Source organism: Taudactylus pleione, unplaced genomic scaffold (assembly GCF_031769625.1).
Source record: "Taudactylus pleione unplaced genomic scaffold, aTauple2 ptg000400l, whole genome shotgun sequence".
Classification (NCBI taxonomy): Eukaryota; Metazoa; Chordata; class Amphibia; order Anura; family Myobatrachidae; genus Taudactylus; species Taudactylus pleione.
The window spans coordinates 3950957-3976421 of NW_028284802.1; the positions used below are offsets into that span (position 1 = coordinate 3950957).

Genomic DNA, 25465 nt, shown 5'->3' on the forward strand with positions numbered 1-25465 from the left:
AGTCTCTGGTGGTAGGATGTACTACGCGCCGCATTTAGAATGCGGTGCATACCGCCACTTATCGGGTACATAAAGGTGTTGATAACGTCTGTATGTACCTAAAAGAGCTGTCCTTTGTGATTATTGGTCTTCCAGGTTTGAGTCGGGAGTCCTTCTGCGCATGTGTCGTATGACTTGTGCGCTGCGACTGATGCTGGGAGGGACCCCATTGGATCCCTCTCTGTGCACAATGTGAAAAGAAACCCTACAGGCTTTTACTGAACCGGATTCAAGCTCCAGAAAGTAACATATTGCGGAGCTTAATACATATGGGAAACGCAGAGAACGGTACTTCCCTGTGTTATTCAGTGGAGGAGGAGGGACCCGCTTGCTGGCACAGGATAAGATGCAGGGCCTGGGGGCTGCTGCTCAGAGGATGTTTCCCTTGTGTGTCATTACGCCACTGCTGTGGAGAGCTGTTCTGGGAAGGGATTGTGGATGTCCAATGTTCTATGGAGCCGATTCAGACCCGTTCGCGTTTGCATGCAGCCGTCAGGAGGCCGAGTATGCAAATCCTGCGATCGCACTGTAAGACATCAGTACGCCCACTATGTCTTAACATGCGACCGGCGGCCAGTCTAAAGGCGCCCACGTGCCCTTCATTACGCCCGTCATCTCTAGGAAGTGTATCGGTAACATCGAGAACCATCGGCTGCATACGCAGTGTTTGTGGTTGAGCCTACCCTACCGCATGCACAGCAAGTGCTGCAGTGGTTTAGACAACCAGGTGACGTGTACTATGATGCTCCACTTTAATTATGCACGCCCAAAGAATGCCGTTCTGATGCACAGTCACGCCTGCATTCGCGCCACCACTTCCCCGTTTTCAAGGTCCTTCCCCTGTCACCACCTACAAACTGCACATTTGATCACTCAAACTAGCGGGCCATCTGTGTCTTCTGGGTGATCACTTCCCGATCGCAATGACTGGTTTACGCATGCGCACACTGACGCATGTGCAGACAGTGACAATCGACCAGCAGCGTGCAAACGCAGCCTAGTGAATGGGTGATCAAGCCCTATGCACCAAGTGGACAAATGGAACATTTTTGAAAATGTATGGGGTTTAGTGAAGTAAAATAGAGCCTGATGCTGGTTCTTAGAGAAGAAGGGGAACCCAACACAGTTTTCCCCCCAATTTTCCAATATCGGACAAGGCTCAGAAGTCCAGGGCTTGGTACTGACTTAGGGGGGAAACCCTACACATTTTTTTTGTGTGCAGTGTAGCTCTGCCCATTATTATGTTAATTTGTGAGTGAGTGATATCTGCTTTCTGTTTGAGCAGATGCAGATTGGAGGTCTGCTGAAAAATTGGACAAGTGTGTATGTATAGATTGGATGTATGCCTCCAGAAGGATTGTATAAACAGTCTGTCTGGAGTATGATCTCCTGAAGATTGTGTGTACCCAGCTTAACTGTCATTTATCTAGCACATTCTGTAAAGTGACAGTTAGGAGATGGTTGGTTGGTACTTTATCTCTCTCCAAGGCTTGATACATCTCTGCCAAAGTGTAAATGAGCAGAATTTGGAAAGACAAGGGAAAAGTTGAATGAATGAAGTGGGTGGTCCTAAAAAGAGAGTGGGATGAGGGACTTTGAAGAAATGATTTTCCACTATACAACCTGGGCATTTTTCTACCTTCCATCCCCACAATAAGGACCTCATTCAGAGTTGGTCATTGCGGCCGCATGGTCGTACGCAGCCGATGTTCGCTGAACTGCGCATGCGTAAAGTTCGCAATGCGCGTGCGCAAACTAGCTGTTACGATCAGAAAATTCTCTCTCCTTGAACACAGCCAGGTCGTTAGTTTGAGTGACAGAATGAACCATTTGTGGGTGGTAACAGGGGAAGGTGCTTGAAAACGGGGGAGTGGAGATCTGAACGCAGGCGTGCCTAATTATGCGAACGGCGTTTCTGGGAGTGCATACGTTTTATGGGAGTGCATAATTAACAAAGTAGTGTCATGGCACATGTGACATGGGAGGTTTGTACACTGACTTGATCGTAGTGCTTAAGAGAGGGTATGGTCAACCTTAAGCTCTACGACCAGCTCCGATGGTTCCCGATGCTCGCGATTAATCCTTATATGCCAGGAGATGACGTGTGTTGTGATCGAGAAGGGGGCGTGATTTAGTCTTACGATCGCTTCTTACCCTCGGTCGTTCAGCAAACGATCTCATCTTAGGACCGCAACTTGTGATCGCTTCATTTGCATATACGGCCCCTTTCCCCTAATACCGTGCGGCCGCAACGACCGACTCTGAATGAGGTCCTAAGTCCTGCGGGGCATAGGCGTATTTATAATGGGTGTAGGGTATGTGGTGGGGATGTAGTTTAAATCCGGGTGTAAGATGCTGTCACTCAGAATACCAGCGCCAGAATTCCGACTCCAGTTACAATCCCAGGACCAGCATCCAGACCGCCGGCATCTCGACGGTAAGTAGTGGGGTTAGGGGGAGGGTTGGGGTTAGGCACTAGGAGGAGGGTTAGAGATATGTATTAGGGGGAGGGTTGGGATAGGCACAAGGGGAGGAGGGTTAGAGATATGTACAGCACGCCCCCTTTGGTGCGAGACCTGGAGTGACGGCTTCCCTGACGCTATCCGGGTCTCACGCATGCGCACGACGGAACAGCCTCCGTCGTGCGCATGCGCACTTGGGCACTATCAACCCGCTTACGAGTGCTCAGCGCTCGCGAGCGGGTCTGAATTAGGTCCACTGTCCCGTGGGTAAAAAGAGATCCTGCAGAGCACACCCTGCACCCATAGTACACTTACCTTATGCCGGTAAGCGGGTCCGGACTCCGCTGCTCCATCTTCCCAGTGAAATCTTCAGAAAGATGGCGCCGCACCATAAAAGCAAAGACCATGGCACTGTGCCAGAGCCTTTACTCTCTTGTGCTCATGTGCCATCTTCCCAGTGATATTTAGTGCAGGAGGAGGGACCCGCTTGTAAGATAAGATGCAGGGCTTGAGGGGTTCTGCTCAGAGGACGTTTCCCTTGTGCATCATTACGCCACTGCTGTGGAGAGCTGTTTAGGGACGGGATTGTGGATGTCCAATGTGTTATGCACCAAATGACAAATGGAATTTTATTTAAAATGTATGAGGTTTAGTGAAGTAAAATAAAGCTGATAATGCTCTGTCTATAAAGCTTATACCAGAGAGGATTTCTATATAAAGGCATGAATGCTTGGTCCTCCGTGCTAACATAGAGTTACTTATCTCACACAGAAAGTCGCAGTCTTCACTATTTTTTCACCACAACCTCATCTCCTGGTCCCGGACAGCCTTACTATCACGTTGGTGGATATGTGGATGATGTACAAGTTGTGAGATACACCAGTAAAACGCGTAGGGTGCAGCCTCTGCTGTCCTGTTTGGAGGAATCAATGGACCCTCAGCACTGGGTGAATCAAACTGACATTGCTAAGTATTATGAGAACAGGCAGCAGCAGATCATACATGAGATAAAAAGAATGAAATATTTTAACCAGACTAAAGGTAAGAATAAACACATTATACTGTTTGCCTAGTGGCCTATAACTGTAATGTTCTGTATTTGTCTTCATAAGCTGCATCTTCTAAAGTACTTCTACAGTTACAGATCATGAAAGTATGGTTACAATTCTATAACAATCTCTAAATAGTAGGGAGAAAGAGTGGGTGAAATCAGTTTTTATTAAAAGAAACAACCTCAAGTACAAATCAGCCGGAAACCATTCGGAACTGAAAAGAAAAAATGAATACAGACAGCCTGAGTCAGATGCAAAGTGGAAGGAATTTCTGCTGCATTACATACGTGGAAATAAATGTGTGCTTTACCTGTATGCGGACTTGCGTGCATCTCTGTGGCTGCCTCGCCTCTATTCATCCCAGGGTGAAAGTAGCAGTCATCACTATCAGTGGGCACTTGCCCCAGTTCTATACCTAGTACTAGAGATCCATCTGAAATCACCTCTGGACATCCCCAGGACCGGATTAATAATGGGGTGGGTGGAGCTACAGCTCCAGGCCACCCCATGGAACTAGGCCCACAGGACCTACTGCAGTGCAGGCTATGTTGGGAAGTAAAAAACTTTTTTCATGTCACTCACCACTACATTCTGAAGAGCGAAGACCCGTCTATTCTACTGGCCACCAGAATGATCACTCATTACACCTCTGCTGCCCGGAGCCCCGCCTACCCTCAGGTTTGCTTGAAGATCTGACCCCAGGCTGTCTGAAACTACTCCCCCAGGCAGGCTGACAGTGCATCCTGTTGCACTAAGCCCCGCCCCTAAATTGTGTTAAGCTCCGCCCCCTGTAGCTGTACACTCCAGGATGCCCAAAGCAGGGCCAAATCTAGGGTTTTTTTCACCCGGGGCAAGACAGTAATTTGGCACCCCCCCCTCGTAATTCCCCCATAGTATTGCCCCCTTCAGCAGTGCACCTATAGCAATGCCCCCTGAGGTAATTCCCCTGTAGTAGTGACCATATAGTATTGCTCCTGTAGTAATGCCCCTGTAGTGACCATATAGTATTGCCCCTGTAGTAATGCCCCTGTAGTGACCATATAGTAGTGCCCGCTAGTAATGCCCCTGTAGTGTCCCCTAGTAATGCCCCTGTAGTGTCCCCTAGTAATGCCCCTGTAGTGCCCCCTAGTAATGCCCCTGTAGTGCCACTTCCCAAAAAAAACCCCAATACTTACCTTAAACCCTGCTCCTGCGTCCTCCTCCGTCCGGTCCGCCCACCTACTCCTCGGAACTATGGAGAGACGTCTTGACGTCTCTCCCATAGTGCCCTGCCGTCGGTTTAGCCGGGAGCTGGCGCTGCAGGGAAGGAGCCGAGCACCCGCTGGTAATAACATCTCAGCTTGTGTCCGGCTTGGAGCCTCCCTATGGTGCCGGGCTGGAGGACACTGGCGCCGGGTGCAGTGGCGCACCCAGTACACATGCACCTCCAGCTTCCCCCCTAGTTGTGGCCCTGCCCAAAGCTCTGCCCCTGGGTCTTTTAGAGCCCTGCCCATTGACTCCTCACTCCTCTCCTTCCTTGGCAACTGACATGGCACACAGCAGCAGCCGAACACTAGGGGGTCAAGTTACTAAAGTGAGAGTTTGGGAGAGTTTGGTAATTTTTTTCCCACTCTCAAATTTACTAATGTCAAACTCGGAAGAGAGATCTCCTTTGCTACGGGAAAATACTGGAGAGTTAGCAAACTCTCTTCAATTCACCATCGGCAAAACTCGAGAACCTTTTCACTGGTGAAGATAGGATTCGGGAATTTACCAAGCAGAGAGTTTCTAAACTCTCATGAGATGGGAAAACTCTCCTGTAAAAATTTGTGAAATAAATACACCTGCCTGTGATCTGAGAGTTTGGCAGAAACATACACAGATCACTGTGATCCATGTATGTTTCTGCCTGTAAATATAGAAAATAATGTTAAATATCAGAAAAAAATGACATAGGGCCAAAAGTCTAACCAGCCCCGGACTTGCCAGCCTGTCTGGTTTCTAAAATTATGGTGAACAAAATGTGTAGGGTTCCACCGTGATTTAGAAATCAACACCAGGCTGCAGGGCCAGTCCTGGTTTTAAATATAGGGGGAAAAAATGCGTAGGGTACCCACTATATTTAAAACCAGCACTGGACCCAAAACGGCCGGGCTGTAATGCCACAGCCCGGAGACCCTTTCACCAGGTTTCCGGGGCCAAAGCTTTATCAGCCCAAGCCAGTCAGGCCAAGCCAGGGATCTCAGGCGAGGTGGGGACCTCCGAATAAAGGGGTCCACCCTCTCCCTTAACCCAAGGCTTGGTCTGAAGCCCGGGGCTCTTCCCCGCACTACAGGTGCAAGCATGCCTGCCCTTTGGCACTTGTGGGACTACAAGTGCCAGCAGACGGGTGACACCTGTACCCACACTGTAAAATAAATAGGGGGGGAACGCCGCCGGCCATGGTACCCGCCTGCCCTAGTTAGGCAGTGTAATGCCGACTGCAGTGTGTGCGGTCAGCACTACACATTTACACAGGACCGGCGCTAGGCTTCCCTGCACCAGCGCTGGTCCTGTGCTGCACAGCCGAGCCCCTTCCCTCCCCCTGAGCGCTTACCCAATAGCACCAGGAGGAAGGTGGGAGGCGGGCTCAGGCTGTGCAGTTTACACACACATCGCCGCCAGCGCGGCAACGAAGTGTGTGTTAACCAGCAGCCAATGAGAGTCAGACAGACTCTCATTAGCTCCTGCTGCACACATATCACCATTTTGTGGCGGCGATGTGTGTGTTAACCAGCAGCCCATGAGAGTCAGATAGACTCTCATTGACTGCTGCAGCGCCCACTGCAAGAGCCGACTCCCTTTCCGGCTCCTGCAGTGGGTAATGGGAGAGACGTCATGACGTTTCTCCCATAATACAGAGCACGCCAGCCCGGGAGGACTGACGTGCGGCGTCAGGAACAGTGGCTGGAGCCGGAGCGTGGATTCAGGTAAGTGTATTTATGTTTTAGTTTTTTACTTGTGTGTCTGCACATCGGTGGGGGGGTGGGGGCACCATTACTGGGGGCACCATTACTGGGGGAACCATTACTGGGGGAACCTCTACTGGGGGTGGGGCACTACTGGGGACTACTACTGGGGGGGGACTGCTACTGGGGGGGCTACTACTGGAGGCACTGCATCAGGAGGGGGAACCTCTACTGGGGGGGAACTACTACTGGGGGCACTATATAAGGGGCCTACTACTAGGGGACCACTACTCGGGGCACTAAATAGGGAGGACCACTACAGGGGCACTGTATAAGGGCACTGGATAGGGGGGATCACTACTGAGAGCCTGCATAAGGGGGACCACTACTGGGGGCACTGTATGGGAGGGACCACTACTGCTGGGGGCACTGTATAAGGGGCTTACTACTAGGGGCACTGCACTGGGGGGACCACTACTGGGGGCACTAAATAGGGAGGACCACTACAGGGGGCACTGGATAGGGGGGGATCACTGCTGGGGGCCTGCATAAGGGGGACCACTACTGGGGGCACTTCATAGGGGGGGCACTACATGGGGCCCTGCATAAGGGAGACCACTACTTGGGGCACTGAATAAGGGGAACTAAAGAGGGGCTGCATAAGGGGGACCACTACTGGGGGCATTGCATACTGGGTGTACTGTATAAGGGGAACTAATTGGGGGCTGCATAAGGGGGACCACTACTGGGGGTACTGTATAAGGGGCACTATTATGGGCCTGCATAAGAGGGACCACAACTGGGGATATTGCATACTGGGGGTACTGTATAAGGGGCACTACTGAGGTTAAGGTGCATATGGAAAGAATGTTCAGAGTGACGATAAAGGGGTGTGTGTCATGTTGACTAGCCCCATTTTTAAGTGACCACTCCCATATGTCGCTTCACTTTTTAAGTGACCACGCCCATTCTTCGCTTCGGTGTGCGCACATAGGGGGGAGGGGGCTCCATTTTTACATTTGCCCTAGGCTCCAAATACCCTAGTTATGTCACTGATGGGGAATAGAATTTTCAGGGGTTTCTAACTTTCTACTATTTTCCCCTTTAGTACATCCTGTTCTACCTGTTCTATCTCAGAATGGCAGTAACAGATAACATTTCTAAAAAACAAACAAACAACAAAAAATATATTTTTTTATATGTAAAGACTTCTAAGTCTTGTTTTATCATTTAAAATATTTTTTATGTAAACTTTATTTTTTTTAATTAACAAATAAAAACTTAAAGTCCAAACCAGCTCATGCATGCACAGTTGCACAGCAATAAGGTAACCCTTACTGCACCAGTCCAGTATTACCATTGCAGATATAATAACAATAATCAGTGAACAATTTAGATTTTTTTTAATTAATTTAAACTATTCTAGCACTCAATGAAAGACAGATAACATATTTACACCCTCTCACACAAAAAACTTTTTTAGCCACACCCATGTCACAGGCCACACCCCCTGTGTATACCACACCACACAGGCCGCGCCCCCACATTACTAGTTACAGCACCGCAGCGACTGTCAAACCCCCTGCAGATGTACACAAAAGGCCCTTCATAAATTTCAGCTCCAGGCCCATATACCTTTAATCTGGCGCTGGACATCCCGCTATTACACCGACACACTCACGACATGCCTGATTGTTTCTCTGATAAGCAAACACCCCATTGCTACCCAATTACACCAATTTATCTGCAAGTGGAGTTGCGGTGCACTTATGTGCCACTCTGTAGATTCATAGAGGAGTATGATCACCTCAGGTGCGGGCGCAGAAGGCTAAAAATGGGCAGATGTGCCCGCTTTGTGTGCATCTCCGAATCACGCCCAGACACTAACTGTGCAATTACAGGATCCGGAGATTCCCGTTATCAGGAGAATAGCAGAAGCCTAGCTCCTGCCACTTATAATAATAATCATAATAATAATGATATTGGTGGTACAATGTGTGAGGGTATATGACTGGCATAATAGTGTAGGTACATCAGGTTTGCAGCATGCTAGGTACAGGCATTTGGCTGATAAGCTTGTGGGCACATGGCTGGTGTGCCATGAACGGGCACAAGATGGCAAATGATGCATGGGAGCCCTAGGCTGATATTTTATAGTGGGATATTGGTGTCATAATATGCAGATCATTTTAATCCTCTAATGTGCATAGACCAGAGGTTCTCAAACTCAGGGCCTCATTCAGACCCGATCGCAAGCGCTGAGCGCTGCTTGCAACCGGGTCGATGTTTGCCCACTGGGCATGCGCATGTCGGAGCCGGCTCCGACGTGCGCATGCGCGAGACCCGGCTAGTGACGGCCGCTCCGTCGCTCCGGGTCTCGCACCAAAGGGGGCGAGCTGTCGATGTTGATAGACAGCACACCCCATTTGGAAGGCGGGCCAGGGGGGTGGCCGGCCAAATGGAGGCGTTCCCGACGGAATGCTTGCCGTTTGGGGGCGGCCCCATTGACATCAGCAATGATGTCAGTGGGGAGCTTCCTGCTCGATCAGAGCAGGAAGCTCCCTGGGGCTTGCGAGTGCCGAGACCCAACCTTAGGGTCTCGTCGCAAGCCCCGATGGTCGCGATAGTCCTGACCATCGCGACCATCACCCTGGTCAGTTGCTATGCTGTGGGTGGTAACCCACAGCTTAGCTAGCAACCAGGAGGCCGCACTTCAAGATGCAAGCGGCCGCCCCCAATCAGAGCGACAGCTTGCATCTAACGACCGGGTCTGAATGAGACCCTCAGTCCTCAAGGAGCCCTAACAATCCAGGTTTTAAGCAGGGACGTGCAGTCAGGGGAGGCAGAGTCATTAATGATTAAAATAAAAGAAAGAAGATATTTATGACACATATTCTGTGTCAAAAGTATCTTCTTTATATTATTCTAATCATTTTACAGTGTAAAATGTGTTTAGGAGGCGCCAAGAGCAGTGCCCCCTGCTGATTATAGTGAGGATAGGAAGCAGGGGGCAGGGCCAAGCTGCGGGCAGTAAGAGCTCATTGAAAAATTGCAGGACATGCGGCACCTATAGAAGTGCCTCAGTGACAGGGAGGTGCTTTCAGCCCACATCAAAACACGCCCCTGTCACTAAAGCAGATGTGAATGGGCACTGTGCAGCATCAGATCCAGCACTAGCAGCGGCGACAATGGTAGCGGGCATTGGTGCGGCGAGGGTGGCAGTAGTGGGCAATACCGATGCTGCCTGGCAACACTGGCAGCGGCATCGGTATTGAGCAAAGTCGTGGTAGCAGGGTATTGGCGGCGGCAATGCGGGCATCAGTGATGGCTTTTTGGGTAATGGGGCAACGGTGGTAGCTGTCATCGGCTGGCATTCCCCAAATGTACTAAGCACCTGGAATGCACGGCATTCCGGTGCTTTGTCTCGATAGGTAACGCCACCTTCAGGTGGTGTTACCTAATAGAAGACTGTGGGTTTCTTATCGGGACGCTCCTGGCTGGGAGGGAGCCGATCGGATCCCTCCCATATGCCCCCGTGGCCGCCGTCCTTCTACGAATGCGCAGAAGGATGCCAGAGGGACTTCCGGGTGTTAAACCTGGAAGTATTTCTGCCCGGCAGCATCGCAAAGGACAGCTCTTATCGGGAGAGCTGACCTTTGCAAAATTCTTGGTACATACCGCGGTAATGAACCCTGGCATGTACCCGAAGTCAGGAAGAATGTACTGCATCGCAGAAGCAATACTTAGTGCATCCCGCCCTGCAGCTTCCTGTGATGTGATCCATGTGGGAAGGGGAGGAGTGTGCTGGCTGGGACAGGGAAGAGGCTTGGCACTGAGGAAAGTGGGAGATATACAGAACACAATAGTGATACAGTAGTGTTTGCATCTAAACAGTGCGAGGTGAGCCTGGGTGCAGCCCTGCAGCTTGAGGAGTCTCGGGCACCACTCACCCCAAGAGTTATGGAAACAGGGTGTGTTGCAAGGTCACACCTCCTTGATGAGAGGACACGCCCCTTTTCAGGTACATGCAGAGGCCCCTCTTCCCTACTCCCAGGTGTTGGGAGGTTTGCCACTGGCGTCATGCAGATAACATGTTTGTACCATTGTATAAATAGCGGGCTGTCCACATGCACATCCCCTCCGGGAGTATGCATGTTGTGTGACTCTATACTGCTTCCAAAGTATAATAATAATATTGTGTTTATTGCAGGTCATAGGGACACCTATGTTTTCCAGGTGAAGTTCTGGTGCGTGCTGTCTGGAGATAACAGCGTCAGTGGATATGAAGAGTTTGCAGTGAATGGGGAGGAATTTATCGCACTTGACACATATCTTGTTGAATTTGTTGCCCTGACATCTGAAGCACAGACCATAACAGAAGACTGGAACAGCAGAAAGCACCGAGCTAGGAGGCACAAGTCCTACATGGACCAAGACTGTATTATGTGGCTGAAGCAGTACATGGAGTGTGAGTGCGTGAAGCAGCGTCTGAAGACAGGTAAGAGCACCGTGTGACATCCCTTCCTGTATTGTTTACACCAGTGACTTTGTGCCTGGTTCAGAGTTGTATGCTATGCAGTAGTCCGCTGCAACTGGTGGGGTGGCTGCTACTTTGAGATTATTATAACCAGTGGCGGATTTTACTTAGGGCCTGTGGGACTGCAGCACCACCAGTAAAATCCCCCACCCACAGGGACTGCCTAGGCTGGCAGCAGTGCTAGTGGCTTCTCATTGGAAGCACTCCCTGCTGATCACAGCCAGACAGGCAGTCCCAGGGGGAGGAGTTTTCTGCCCCTGGGACTGCCAGTCTGGACTGCCATAGCAGACCCTCCAACATGACCCATTCCATTAGGTACAAAATACTCTGCTCCTAGACTTCCTTCTTAATTTATGATTGCAGCCACCTGTGGTGAATAACCTGTCTCATCACTTACCTAGTTCCACACAGGTGACTGCAATCATACATTAGGTGGGAAGTCCAGGTGCAGAGTGTTTTGTCCCTAATGGAACGGGTCATGTTGGAGGGTAGGCCATAGCAGTGAGAGGGCTTCCCATGGGAAGCCACTCCCCTGCTATAACGACAGCCCTATCTGGCTCATAGGGGCTGCAGCTAATGCAGCCCCTAAAAGCCAGTCTGTCTGCTAGCCTAGCAGCAGCTCTGAGATTAAGTCACGCCCCCTTATTAAGCCACACCTCCAGAGCTGCTGACTTAAGCCCCACCTCCCGGTGACATCACCTGTCAATCACCTGGATGGCAAGGGAGAAGAGTGTTAATGATAAATAATGCGAAGTCCGCTCAAGCTTACTTGGAGTTCCAAAGTCCAAAAGATTTATTAGCACAAAGAAATAAATAGCGTACCACCCCTTACACTACGCATGCGCGGCTATCACAGCACAAGGCTTCAATTCTGAATGCACTGACTTCCAACAGTCACTGCAGTACAATTTATAAGGTCACATTCAAATAGTCCTTAGGGAATAAGATCATTGGGTACAGGCAGGGATCTGTATATACTCGACGTCGGATAGGTCAGTTCTTGCTTCTTTGTGTGTGAGCAGCCGATCTTCATTAGCCAGAAGGTCATGCCAAAACTATCCCATTCTGGAATTCTTTTGTCTCACAGTATCAGGGGGGAAGGGGAAATGTTTGAGTTTCAGGAGAAGCACATTACATTGCTTAACTGCAATTAAAAGGGATCTAAAACATTATACCAATAATATTACATTTATGTTTACAACAGAGATGCAGTATTTACCTATAATACACTACAAATTAAATGCTGATTAAAATGAGACTAAATATCAATATACAGGTATGTAACATTATAACTATACTTAAAGTATGAAAACAAGTTACAGTGTAATCGCGCTAAAAAAAGCAGCTCTATGGGCTCTATTTACTACAATCCGCATTTGTAATGCAGATTGTAGTGTGATATATACGACTGAATTCGCATTGCGAATTCAGGCAATATCACAGGGATTTACTACAAATCCCTTACAGGGACAGAGCTTGCGATAAAGCTCTGTCCCTGCGAATCCCCTTCGGAGCCTTATCACGGTATTTTCGCAAAAAATACCGTGATTAAGTGCCTGCGCATGCGCTGACCGGTCGCCGCTGCTACCCCACCTCCGGTGCTAAGCCCCGCCCCCTGGCGCTAAGCCCCACCCCCTGCAATCGCGGACCCCCTGCGAACCCGCGACCCCCCTCTCCCTTACTTACGCTTACCTGCATGCTCCATGCCTCCGGTGATGTTCTCCATTCCTCCGGTCAGGTGAACTCCCATACTGCACTGGGACCCGATCACCTGATGACCGGGCAGCAGTGCACTGTGGGAGACCAGCTGACCGGAGGGAAGTCATCACCAGAGCCCCGATCACCGGTCCCTGGAGTCAGGTAAGTAATTTTTTTTTTTTTTTACCATTTTTTTTTCTTTCTTTTTTTTACAGTAATCAGCTTGCGGTCTGTTTAGACCACACAGCTGATTACTGGGATTGACTCCCAGCTCTGCTCTCCCCGTTAGAGCAGGCGTTATTATCACAGGGCTTTCCCCGATATTTTTTTAACATTTATTTTTATTAACTATGGTCGGATCACATTTCCCATTACAAGTATGGGAAATGCGATCTGCTTTACTAAAAATAAGTGATACTTAGGGGTTGGAGTAGAATTTTACGAATTCTACTCCAATTGCCTTTTAGTAACTGTAGGTGATACTAAAATAATGTGAAAAGGGTGTGAAAACACAAAACACCCTTTTTCACTTTATTTTAGTAAAAATAATGTTAATAAATAGAGCCCTATGAGAGATAAAATTTTAATAAAATGATAAGAGCGCTACTAACTGTTAATTATGTTTGTTTTATCTTAAAAGAGCTATAAACAAACATTTTTGTATGTCACTTCACTTTTCTTTTCTTCTTTCTCATATTACCTTGGTGTTTACCACAACACTCTTATATTTTCACATATGTTTATTTTATATCTTTCACCATTTAATTTTAACAATTAGTAGCGCTCTTATCATTTTATACTTAAAGTTCTTATTTTCAATATACTTTATTTTAATGATATTCCATAACCGCACGGTGAGATGGTTTCTGCAGGGTCACCAAAGTTATCCTATTGGAATACAGAACAGAACAAGCCCAAGGAATGGTGCAATATTATGAACCAGATCTCATACAATCAGATTGACTAATCATTAATTTGTAACCTATATAAGTACACGCCTTCATCCAAGATATCTAACTTTAACAAGAGGGATAATGTGCACTGTAGACCCCCCGGCCAGACTGGTAAGGAGCCGTCAGTGATTGTAACCCTCCTTTACTGGTTACTAATAAGTCCCTCCACCCAAGCTTAACTACGGTAATGGATATATTGGCTATGGCTTGCCTGGGTAAGCCCCATATATCTGTAGTGTAATGTACTGAAAAACTGGTATAGTATAGGTGCAACACTGGCTGCTGGCAGTCAGAAAACCGACAGTGGCACCGGACAGTCAGAATCCAGATGCCCAAAGGTAACCCCTAACCCTTCCCTCCCACAGCATAACCCTAATCTTCTCTTCCCACAGCCTAACCCTAAGCCTCCACTCCCCGCAGCATAACTTTAACCCTCCCCCTAGTGACTAACCCTACCCCTAACCCTAATACTCACTGTTGGGATGCCGTCGGTCGAGAATCTGGCACCGGATTTCTGACTGCTGTCTGCACCTTCTCTGGTGGGATATTGGCACCTGCACCTTCTTTAGAGATGGTAGAACAGAACCTTGGAGAACACCTACCATAAGTGTAAATGGGGGGGGGGAAGAGGAGTCATGAGAGGAGACAAAGAGGAAAGGGTCATAGAGGAGATCGGTATGATTTACCACCGGCCGCATCCCGACAGCGACAGCCCGACAGAGGTGGAAATCCAGATCGTCCATTAAGGTAAGTATGCTAACCTACTTCTCCCCCCTAACCCTCCCTTATGGGTGCCTAACCCTAACCTCCCTCCAAGTGCCTAACCCTAATCCCCAATCTAAGTGCCTAAACCTTACCCCCCTTCCCCGCCGCCTAAACCGAAGTCCCACGGGGCGGTGCCTAACCCTAACCTCCCCCCAGGGGTGCCTAACCCCCCCCTTCCCCTAGCCTAACTCTAACCTCCTGGGGGGTGCCTAACCCTAAGTCCCCCCCGGGAGCCCTAAACCTAACCCTCCCCCCCATGACTGTCCATGCCCGGCTTATCTTTGATCGGTAAGCCGGGTGTCAGGCTTCCGGCGTAGGTCTAATGACAGGCGTCGGGATTTCGACGCCTGTCATTAGACACTTGCCAGACACTTGGACAGTCGGGAAGCCAGCAGACTGGATTCCGTCCTTCGGCTTCCCAACTGCTTCCCATATAGAGGTAGGAGGACAACTAGGAGAGGGTAGAACCAAGGGAGTGAAGAAGTTGCAGCAGTAGAGGGTGGGTCAAAGTGTCAAAAGCAGCAGAGAGGTCGAGGAGAATGAGCAGAGTGTAGTGGTGCTTGGATTTGGCAGCAAGGAGGTCATTACTGTTTTTTTTTTTTTAGGGCAGTTTTAGTGGGTGTAGTAGGTATTACTGCTGACAGCGGCAGCCCGGCAAGGGTGAAGATCCCGATCGTCCCTAAGGTAAGTATCGCTAACCTAATTCTACCCCCTAACCCTTTCCCTCCCTTAGGGGTGCCTAACCCTAACCTCCCCCTAACCTTCCCCCAAGTTAACCCTAATCCCCCTCTAAGTGCCTAAACCTAACCCTCCCTTCCCCGCTGCCTAAACCGAAGTCCCCTGGGGGGTGCCTAACCCTAACCCCCCTTCCCCTAGCCTAAACCTAACCTTCACGGTGGGGGTGCCTAACCCTAAGTCCCCCCTGGAGCCCTAAACCTAACCCTCCCCCCCCACGGCTGTCCGCGCCCGGCACCCGGATTACCTTTGTTCGGTATGCTGTGCGTTGGTCTTCCGGCGTATGGTTAATGACAGGTGTCGAGTTTTCGACGCCTGTCATTAGTACCACACCGGGATTAGAGAGTCTGGAAGCCGGCGGTCGGCATTTAGACTGTCGGCTTCCAGACTACATCCCGTTTTAGTGAAGTGGAGCGAACAGAAGCCAGACTGAAAAGTGTCAAGCAGCGAGTGGGAGCAAAGAATGGCGGTAAGGTGGTTGTAAACAATACGCTCAAGGAGTTTGGAGAGAAAAGGGAGGAGAGAGATGGGTCGGTAATTGGCGAGAGTGTTAGGATCCAAGGGTAGGTTTGTTAAGGATGGGCGAGACAAGGGTATGCTTGGATGCAGAAGGGACAGTGCCAGATAAGAGGGAGAGATTGAGGAGGTGGGCCAGATGTGAATAGGCTGTAAGAGAGAGGTAGCAGAGGAGACGGGAAGGGATAGGGTCATGGGGGGAGGTGGAAAGGTGGGAGGACCAGGCAGTGGCGTAACTAGGGTCTTTGGAGCCCAGGGCAGAAAGAAGAACGGTGCCCCCTCCCCCCCCCCCTCCCACACATAAACTAAGAATACGCTCATCATAAAATGGGCGTGGTCAAGTAACAAAAGGGGCGTGGTCACTTAAAATGGGGCGTGCAAACATGACATGCTACTCATTTCTCGTCACTTTTGGAATAATCCTTTTCATATGCACCTTACCTATATGGTGGTTTCTCACAATGTGGAGCCTCTGAAGAAATGTATCGTCCCTGGGAAGACGGCGTCTTCAGTCGGTATTCACTATTCCTGTAGGTCACATCGTCCGGAAGATGCCTGTTTGTATAGGAATATTAACAAGGTCATCATCATACAACAGCGGTTCATCCAGACGTGTGCCCCTTGTGTAACTTCCTAACCCCCTGTTTCTCTCAGCCACACCATCTCCCCCTGCGTCGCCTCTCAGCACACAATCATTTATCATTTCCCCCTCATGCGTCGCCCCCCCCACGTCCTGTGAGGGCCATTGAGTTTGAGGCTTTTTTCCTGTAGGGACAATTGTGTTTTATTTTTTCTCCTGTGAGGGCTATTGTGTTTTACGTGCAACCTCTACTCCCGGTTAACAACACCAGGGCCACTTGCTTGTTTTGTCCCCCAGGCTGAAAGTTGCCAGCCAGCCCCTGCACACGCTGACACAGATACACACAATCACATGCTGACACCGATACAGACACGCTGACACCGATACAGACACGCTGACACCGATACAGACACGCTGACACCGATACAGACACGCTGACACCGATACAGACACGCTGACACCGATACAGACACGCTGACACCGATACAGACACGCTGACACCGATACAGACACGCTGACACCGATACAGACACGCTGACACCGATACAGACACGCTGACACCGATACATATACACACGCTGACACCGATACATATACACACGCTGACACCGATACATATACACACGCTGACACCGATACATATACACACGCTGACACCGATACATATACACACGCTGACACCGATACATATACACACGCTGACACCGATGCACACACGCTGACACCGATGCACACACGCTGACACAGATGCACACACGCTGACACAGATGCACACACGCTGACACAGATACACAAACGCTCAGTTGCGGGCTGGGCCGGGGGGCAGGGTGCCATCTGCCCCCCGAGCCGGTATAATTATAGTGTTATGAGGCAGCGGCCGTCAGTTGCCTTATGCTCTCTTATTCATATGCACTTCTGGTGGCCGGGAGACATGCAGAGGATGCTCCCCAGCCACTTAGTTTGTGTAGCAAAGATAATCAGCGCGGCCGTCTGTCGCACTGATTTTCCTTGAAGCCCCTGATAAAGCAGCCGGGGAGCGTCCTGTGCATGTTTCCCGGCAGCCAGAGGTGGGGGGCGGGGCGCCACTGGGTGAGGGGAGGGAGTAAGGTACCTCCTCTTCCGTTCCGTTCCACTTCCCAGCTGTCCCGCGCGGTCTCTCTCTACACTGGCAGCAATCAGCAGCATAAGGTGATCCCTGCGGTGGCGATGACACAGATGCCCGGAGCCGGAGGCCTCCCCCTTGGGTAGTGTCTAGATGCCCTTCATGCCTTCTCCTGGTAGCCAGAATTACCTGGACATTACATGGACGTAAGAAGTCCGGGGGGTCCTACTACAAGGCCACTGACTGCATGTCCAAGTGAGATGAGACTACAAGTCCCAGCACACCTTGTCAACTGGATGTGCTGGGACTTGTAGTGCCATCAAAACTAGAGAGCCCCTGAAAAACAAAGTGCACACATATACTGTATGTATGAATGTGTGTATATATATATATATATATGAGTATATATGCAGTGTGTGTATGTATATGTATATATATATATATATATATATATATATATATATATATATTGTCAATTTCTACTTCAGGGTCCATAGGGGGTCCACAGGGTTGACCTTGGGGTATAGGTTGGGAACCAAATCCGGGCACCACGCAGTTAAAGCTTTTAGCTCCCAGTATGCACTTGGGTCCACTCTCCCTATAACCCTGCCCCCCAGCCAGAGGCACCTCAGTTTAAGTTGGTGCCCGGCCGGAGTCGGGTCACCGTTACTGCAGGGGGGCTGCTTAGCAGCCCCTACGCTTAAAATTTATTTTACAAGAGTTTTAGTTTATTATTATTATTTTTTTTTTTACTACTCTTCAGAGCGGCAGCATCAGACTGTCCAATGGACGTCTAAGCTGCCGCTCCTACACCCCGCCGGCGCTGCGACGCCAGTACAGATCTGGGGATTGCAGCAGGACCCCAGAGTCTGTACTAGCCGGGGTCTGGAGGAATCCCTGGGCTGCTGCCGGATCGACGGGGACAGGTAAGTCGCGTGGTCACCGCTTGCGGTGACCCGCGTGTACATGCAGCCTTATGCCTCCGGTCTCTGGGGACAGACCGGAGGCACTAGCGGTGGCGGCGGGCACCCCTCCATGGAGACATACCCCGCGTGTCCACAGCCCACCAGGGATTATAGCGGCAGCGGGAGCCGGCATCCCGGGGGGTTAATTGCTAGCCAGGGGAGGAAGCCTTCCCTGTCTAGCGGCTCCTCCCCTCAGCTCAGCGCGCCTTTCAATACTACAGTCTGGCATCGCTGAGCTGCTTCCTCCGCGGGCCACGCTTCTTCTGAGGTCTCCAGTGGCCATTTTCTCTCTGTGGTGCTGCAGAACTCCTAGGATGTCAGTGAGCCCAGTCCCCCTGCGTACCTGGCCATTTTGGGTGAGTGTACACAGCGCTATAGCCTTCCCAGACACTGAATCTGGGCAGTTGAATGTAGCGACATTGTGCAGTATATTATATGTCATGCAAATGTATGTATATATATTTTTCTGCATTGTATGTGACTTATGCTAGTGCTGACTGTCTGCTTTTTCTCTCACCTGTCAGTGTATATCTATCCCTTTTCTTTATCTGCCCTAATACAGGTGTACCTGGGGTGGTTCTGAGACCTCACATATATATACTTGTTAATATCTGTGAGGTTTGTCACATACTGTTGCGTGCTGCACGTTGCCATATTTTAGATGGAACTGTGAGTTGCATACGCTGATAATGGGTCCCTGCAGCTAATCTTAGCGTCAGTCAGGACCGGTATGGCGCTGCTTAATATTTCCGTCAAGATAGTCAGATATATCTGACCAGGAGATTGCACACGATACTGCACCCATTATTGCTATCCTGCAAGTCATAGCCTGCAGGTAGTAGTGCGGAGGATTTTAACTCAGAAAGGTTTATGTATGCGGCACCATCTGGTGCCGGGCCCCTTGCACGACCCCCTTAAAGGGCGTTTTTTTTCTCAGGATCCTCTCCTTTGAGGATCGCCGGGCGGGCCCCATTGTCGTCACTCGCTTGGAGTTACTTCACCATACTGCCCTTTTGAACTCGGGGTATCTCGCAATTTCTTGCAATTTACCCCTGTGCAACAGACTATCGCTCCCCGCCAGGGTTTTTCACAGTACATGAATTACCTCCGATACCACATCGGTCTGTCATTCCCCTTGCAGGGATTACCACAACGGCCACCCTGGTGGATGTCGTTTTATATGAAATACTAATTGGCGTGATATACGCCCTGTGGTTACTTCCCAGTGGCTCTGTCGTGAACTGGATGGTGTATTCGGCTCTTTCCCTCTCACATGGGGGGAGCCGATTTCAAGTATTATTATCCCTGCTTTGGGGCTGGTAGCCAGGTTCATTCTGGATATAGAGAATGTCGATCCTGCACCTGTATCATACATCTCCCGTTTTCTGCCCAGCGGGTGGATCTCATAGCGGGAGGCTGGCTGTCGCCAGATACGAGGAGTCACAAAGGCCTCCTGTTTCCCATTCCCTGAGGGTCCTCACAAGTAATGGAAATCCCCTTCTGGGATGGATTTGTATGTTAATCGTCGGGTTACAGGCATTAATACGCCTCCCATCCCGGCCTGGACGGATTTTACGGATCCGTAGGTGGTAACTTTGGCTGAAATCAATGTACTAGTTTTCAGGGCCTGTTGCCCGTCCTACCATGGCCATCGCATTGTGATGCTTTTGTGACATTTTTCCCCTCCAACACGTCTGGGGTTCAAATATCTTTTGCCGTTCACATAAAATATGCAGTGGTCATATGTGGGATTACCTACATTGGATGCCGGTCTTCTAACTTTCAGGGTTTCGGCGGCGACTGTATCCACCGCAATACCCTATGGCTGCGTTATGGGGAAGCAGAGGTGCAGACTCTTTCCATGGGGAAGATCTTGTTTGGTCCTGACCTTGACAAGATCGTTGCATCATTGGCAGTATCACTAATGGGGAGATACCGTCTTTAGCTACTCCCACTACATTCGGACTAACTCTGTTAAGTCTTTTTGTCCTCAGGGTCAGCCTAAAGGCCTGTTTTTTCCTAGGCTGTCGGCCTCCATCGGGGCCACCATATCCAGTACCGAGCAGTCCTGGACTTCCGGACGACCCTGTTTCTACACCTGAGGATATACCTTCAGCCTGACGGGACAGGTCTACATCTGGGGAATTCCAGAGTGAGGTACTGATTCTCAACGGCCTCTCATTGCTCAGGCGGCCTCCTCACAGGCATTGTTACATGGGCCCTTCTTCAGACCCGATCAGGGCCTTACAATCCCAGAAAGCTATACAGTCTTTGTGGTAAGCAGAGCTATTTCGGCCAACCTCACTATCTCAGTGAGGGACTGGTTGTTCTACTTTCTTTCTGGGGCAGTGACCGACTGGTCCTCATTTGCCTATACTCTGTCTCAAATCCCTGAATCAGATTCCAACGGTGCCTGGACTCAGGTGGAATCGTCCATGCTCCATCATCCGATGTTTGGAACCTGGGGATTTTATGGTATATCTGAGTATTCTGGATACATACCTACGGGTACATACAGAGCCCTCTCATCAGCATGGGTTCAGGTTTGCTGTGCCACAGCAACACTTGTAAGTTTCGGGCTCTGCCTTTTGGGACTGTCCTCAACTCCACCAGGGTTTACCAGCTTTATGGATTTTCTGACAGTTCACCTGTTCAGTGTATCCGAATGCTCCTTTCTCTGGACGGTCTCCTGCTTTTAGCAGGATCACCAAGGTACTTTACCGCCAGGTCAGGATAACCGTGGCTTCTTCTCGGCATAGATAATTAGTCAACGGAGAAAAAGTCCTCCCTGCATCCCTCACAGGGTGTTCTTCATCTGGGAGCACTGCTGGATTCTCAGAATCTGAGAATTTTTCTGGCGTAAGACAAGATCTCCACTCTTCAACTTGGAGTGTGCGGATATCTACGCAGTCGACATATGTCATTACTCTTTGTGATGCGCGGTCTACCAGAATGTCTACCTTTGGGTAGGGTGGAATGTGCTCAGTTCCATTCCAGGCCTTGCCATAATTGACTCCCCTCCAGATGGATCGAGTTTTTTCCATCGGATCGCTGTCCGAATGATGATACTTTCTCCGGAGGCGAGTTGGTCTCTGTCCGGGTGGCTATGTCCATCTCGTCCAGGGTGTTCTTTTCTACAGACAGTGTCTGGTCCGCATTCGTTTCGGGGCAGTTGGACGTCTGTCGCTTCTGCCCTGCCACTTAACTTGTTGATACTTTAGGCTGTCTTGGACCTTCACTCTGGCCTAACCCATATGTCACGGTAAACCTGAGTAGGTTCAGTCCGACAGTGTCACAACAGTGGCTTCCATCTAGGAAACACTGGTAGTTGGGTGGCAATGTCAGGAATGTCATCCATTCTGACATAGTCCAAGGGTCTTCTCCTGGCCAACTCTGCAGTGTTTATTCCCGGAGCTCTCCATTGGGAAGCGGGCTTCCTCAGCCGTCACGACGTGCATCCCGGGGACTAGTCTCTTCTCCAAGAGAGGTTTCAACTCCTGGTGAGCAGAGGGGGCCTCCCTGAGGGGATTGATCCTCATGGCCTTCTGACTCGATCACACATTACCAGTGTTACAGTCCAGCTCTAGGAGTACTGAAGCTACCTTCAGTGACTCTTTGTCAGTGATGTGGTCCTTCCACTTTGTGTACCTGTGTCCTCCGGTCTCCCTTCTTCCTCGAGGTCTTCGGAAGTTTAATTCGAGATGGAGGGGCTTTCCTTCTGGGGGCTCCAGTTCATCCCAGACATCACTGGTACTAAGATTTTCGGAGTCTCCTCATCGATGCTCCGTTCCTACTGCTTCACTATCTGGACCTGTTGTCTTAGGGTCCTTGTTTTTCCCTGGACCTGGATCGTTTGTCTTTGACTGCGCCCCTACTGTGGTCCTAGGGCTTCCCTGGCTCTGTCCTCATTGAGATGTTTAGAGCAGATAGGCCAGACTTTGCTGGGATCTGCCACGGACTGTGGCATACATAATTCTTATGGTATCGTACCTGTCGATACGATCCTCCGGTGTCCAGGATTTCCAGATACCCTTGGCCTGGCCTTCCTGACAGTGCGGATCTCTACACTGTCGGTATGGTTAAGATATGGAATTGCTCCGCTCTGGTATCCAGTTCATCCTTTGGAGTGTTTTCTGGATTATGCCTCCACTTGTCCTCCCTAGGGACTCCTGGGGAGTTAGTAGTGGTTCTTTGTTCCCTCCGGGGACAGTCAATGGAACCGCTGGTTGTGATAGCCATTACATGGTCTATTGTTTAAGCTCGCTCTCTCTCTCTCTCTCTCTCTCTCTCTCTCTCTCTCTCTCTCTCTCTCTCTCTCTCTCAGGGTGTTTAAATCAACCAGGAGAGTGTCTGAATTGGGAGCGTTCTCATGTGGCTCCCTCTTCTGGAGGGCATCATGTCAGGGTGTGAGTTGCTCTCGCCCTGTGTTTCTTCTTAGAGTGGTTTTTAGGTTCCATATTATTCTGGAACTTATGGTACGGCCATTCAGTCCCCAGTCCTCTCAGCTGGTGTGGCCTCATTGACTGTGGTCCGGCCTCTTTGGCTTTATGTGATCCGTTCAAGTTCCTTATGGTAATCGTACTCCTTATTGGTGGTCTGCGGTTTCTGGTTTTCACAGGAAACGATGGCCGGCCTATAATGAAATGTTGGCTGGATGGCCTCGTATGTCTTCCTCAGGGGCTTACCCATGGGTGGGCATTTCTGTCGTTGAGGCTTATTTTTTCTCGGGCCATGTAACCCTCGTGGGTGGCTAGTTGTGGCGCCTTGGCTGTTTTGCCTTACTAGGTGTCCACGTGGTCTTCTGTCCATACCTTTTTAAGGTTCTAGGCATTGGTTTCCTTTGCCTCTCAGGATGCTTCCTTTTTGGCGACGGATTCTCCTCTCAGCACAGGAGCATCCCCACCCTTGGTTGAACTGCTTTGGGACATCCCCAAGGTCAACCCTGTGGACCCTCTATGGACCCTGAAGTAGAAAACAAGAGATATGGTAAGAACTTACCTTTGTTATCTCTGTTTCTATGAAGTCCATAGGGTCCACAGGGCGCCCGCCCTGACGCACCTGGCTTCATATGGGCTGTGTTACTGGTAACCGGTTTCCCGTCTCCTTTTCTGTGAGTATGGTTCTAGAGTGTTCCAGTTTTCTCTCTCTTTTTCTCTCCTCCTCCGGCCTTTGGCTACTTACAAACTGAGGTGCCTCTGGCTGGGGGGCGGGGTTATAGGGAGAGTGGACCCAAGTGCATCCTGGGAGCTAAAAGCTTTAACTGCGTGGTGCCCGGATTTGGTTCCCAACCTATACCCCAAGGTCAACCCTGTGGACCCTATGGACTTCGTAGAAACAGAGATAACAAAGGTAAGTTCTTACCATATCTCTTGTTATGTGTGTGTGTGTGTGTGTGTGTGTGTGTGTGTGTGTGTGTGTGTGTGTGTGTGTGTGTAAACAACAAAATCAATCAAGCACTCCTTTGTCTGGAATATATATATATATATATATATATATATATACACACACCCACAACTTCAAACAGTGGACCTCATTCAGAGCCGCTCGTAAGCGGCCGCTCATTCGTTCCGAGCGATGTTCGCACATCTGCGCATGCATATGGGTTTTAGTACGCATGCGCGAACCAGTCAGTGCGGTCGAATTTCATGTGCTCGCAAAATAGCGAATGCCTGCTAATTTGAGTGACAGGATGAGGCGTTTGTGGGTGGTAACAGGGGAAGGAGCTTGAAAACGGGGAGTGGAGATCAGAACGCAGGCGTGCCAAAAGGTCAAAACGGGCGTTTTAAAGGTGTGCATAATTAACAAAGCAGCGTCATCGACCACGTCAGTGGGGTGTCTTTAAGCCAGAACTGCTCGCATGATTGCGGTAGGAAAATGCAACCACAAGAATAGCGAGCAGTTCATACGCCGTTCGATGTACTCGATTAATCTAATAAATAGCGGAGATGACGTATGATGCGAGCGGCCAGGGGGCGTTTTTTCAAAATAACGACCGCATGTTTTGTTCGCTCGTTCAGACATAGAGGTGTCAACAGACCGCAAAGAGCGAACGGTCAATTTAAATAGCCAGCCCCTTTTTCTGAACGAGCAAGCGCAAATAGCATCCGGCTCTGAATCAGGCCCAGTATTCTAAAAAAATGTCCAAAGGTAATCTTGTGTCAGAAATTTTCTTTCTTCAAAAATCCACCTCGTTTCGATATTTCCTAAAAACAAAGGGAAAGAATATATGGTTGGAAGGATGATAGTATTTAAATATTTCAAATTCCTGTCTCCTACTTACATGTAGGATTGGGGAAAATCTTCTCCTTCTCAGTGATGAGGTTTATCCTCCTCTTTAAATGTTTTTCATGTAAAGAGAAAATGTCCCCAATCCTACATGTAAGTAGGAGACAGGAATTTGAAATATTTAAATACTATCATCCTTCCAACCATATATTCTTTCCCTTTGTTTTTAGGAAATATCGAAACGAGGTGGATTTTTGAAGGAAAAAAAATTTCTGACACAAGATTAAGTGTTAAGTGTTACACAAGTAACTCCCCTCCCTGTAACTTCCCCTCAGCGTCCCTGTAACTCCCCTCCCTGTAACTCCCCCTCAGCGTCCCTGTAACTCCCCCTCAGTGTTCCTGCCCTCACCCTACCTGTAACTTCCCCTCAGCATCCCTGTAACTCCCCTCCCTGTAACTCACCCTCAGTATACCTGCCCTCACCCTCCCTGTAACTCCCCCTCAGTATTCCTGCCCTCACCCTCCCTGTAACTCCCCCTCAGTGTCCCTGCCCTCACACTCCCTGTAACTCCCCCTCAGTATTCCTGCCCACACCCTCCCTGTAACTCCCCCTCAGTATACCTGCCCTCACCCTCCCTGTAACTCCCCCTCAGTATACCTGCCCTCACCCTCCCTGTAACTCCCCTTCAGTATACCTGCCCTCACCCTCCCTGTAACTCCCCCTCAGTATACCTGCCCTCACCCTCCCTGTAACTCTCCCTCAGTATACCTGCACTCACCCTCCCTGTAACTCTCCCTCAGTATACCTGCACTCACCCTCCCTGTAACTCTCCCTCAGTATACCTGCACTCACCCTCCCTGTAACTCTCCCTCAGTATACCTGCACTCACCCTCCCTGTAACTCCCCCT

General features: G+C 49.7%; 1 protein-coding gene and 1 long non-coding RNA gene across 4 annotated transcripts in view; one reads left to right on the plus strand and one right to left on the minus strand.

Annotated features, from left to right (window-relative positions):
- The window catches only part of LOC148506531 (uncharacterized), a 555606-nt gene that overhangs the window by 443291 nt on the left and 86850 nt on the right, over positions 1–25465 (minus strand). The window lies entirely within an intron of this gene.
- The window catches only part of LOC148506551 (major histocompatibility complex class I-related protein 1-like), a 91224-nt gene that overhangs the window by 58739 nt on the left and 7020 nt on the right, over positions 1–25465 (plus strand). The window contains exons 2-3 of the mRNA XM_088446500.1: positions 3273–3542; positions 10691–10978. Of these exons, the coding sequence (XP_088302626.1) occupies positions 3273–3542; positions 10691–10978 (558 nt within the window). The remainder of the gene's footprint in view (positions 1–3272; positions 3543–10690; positions 10979–25465) is intronic.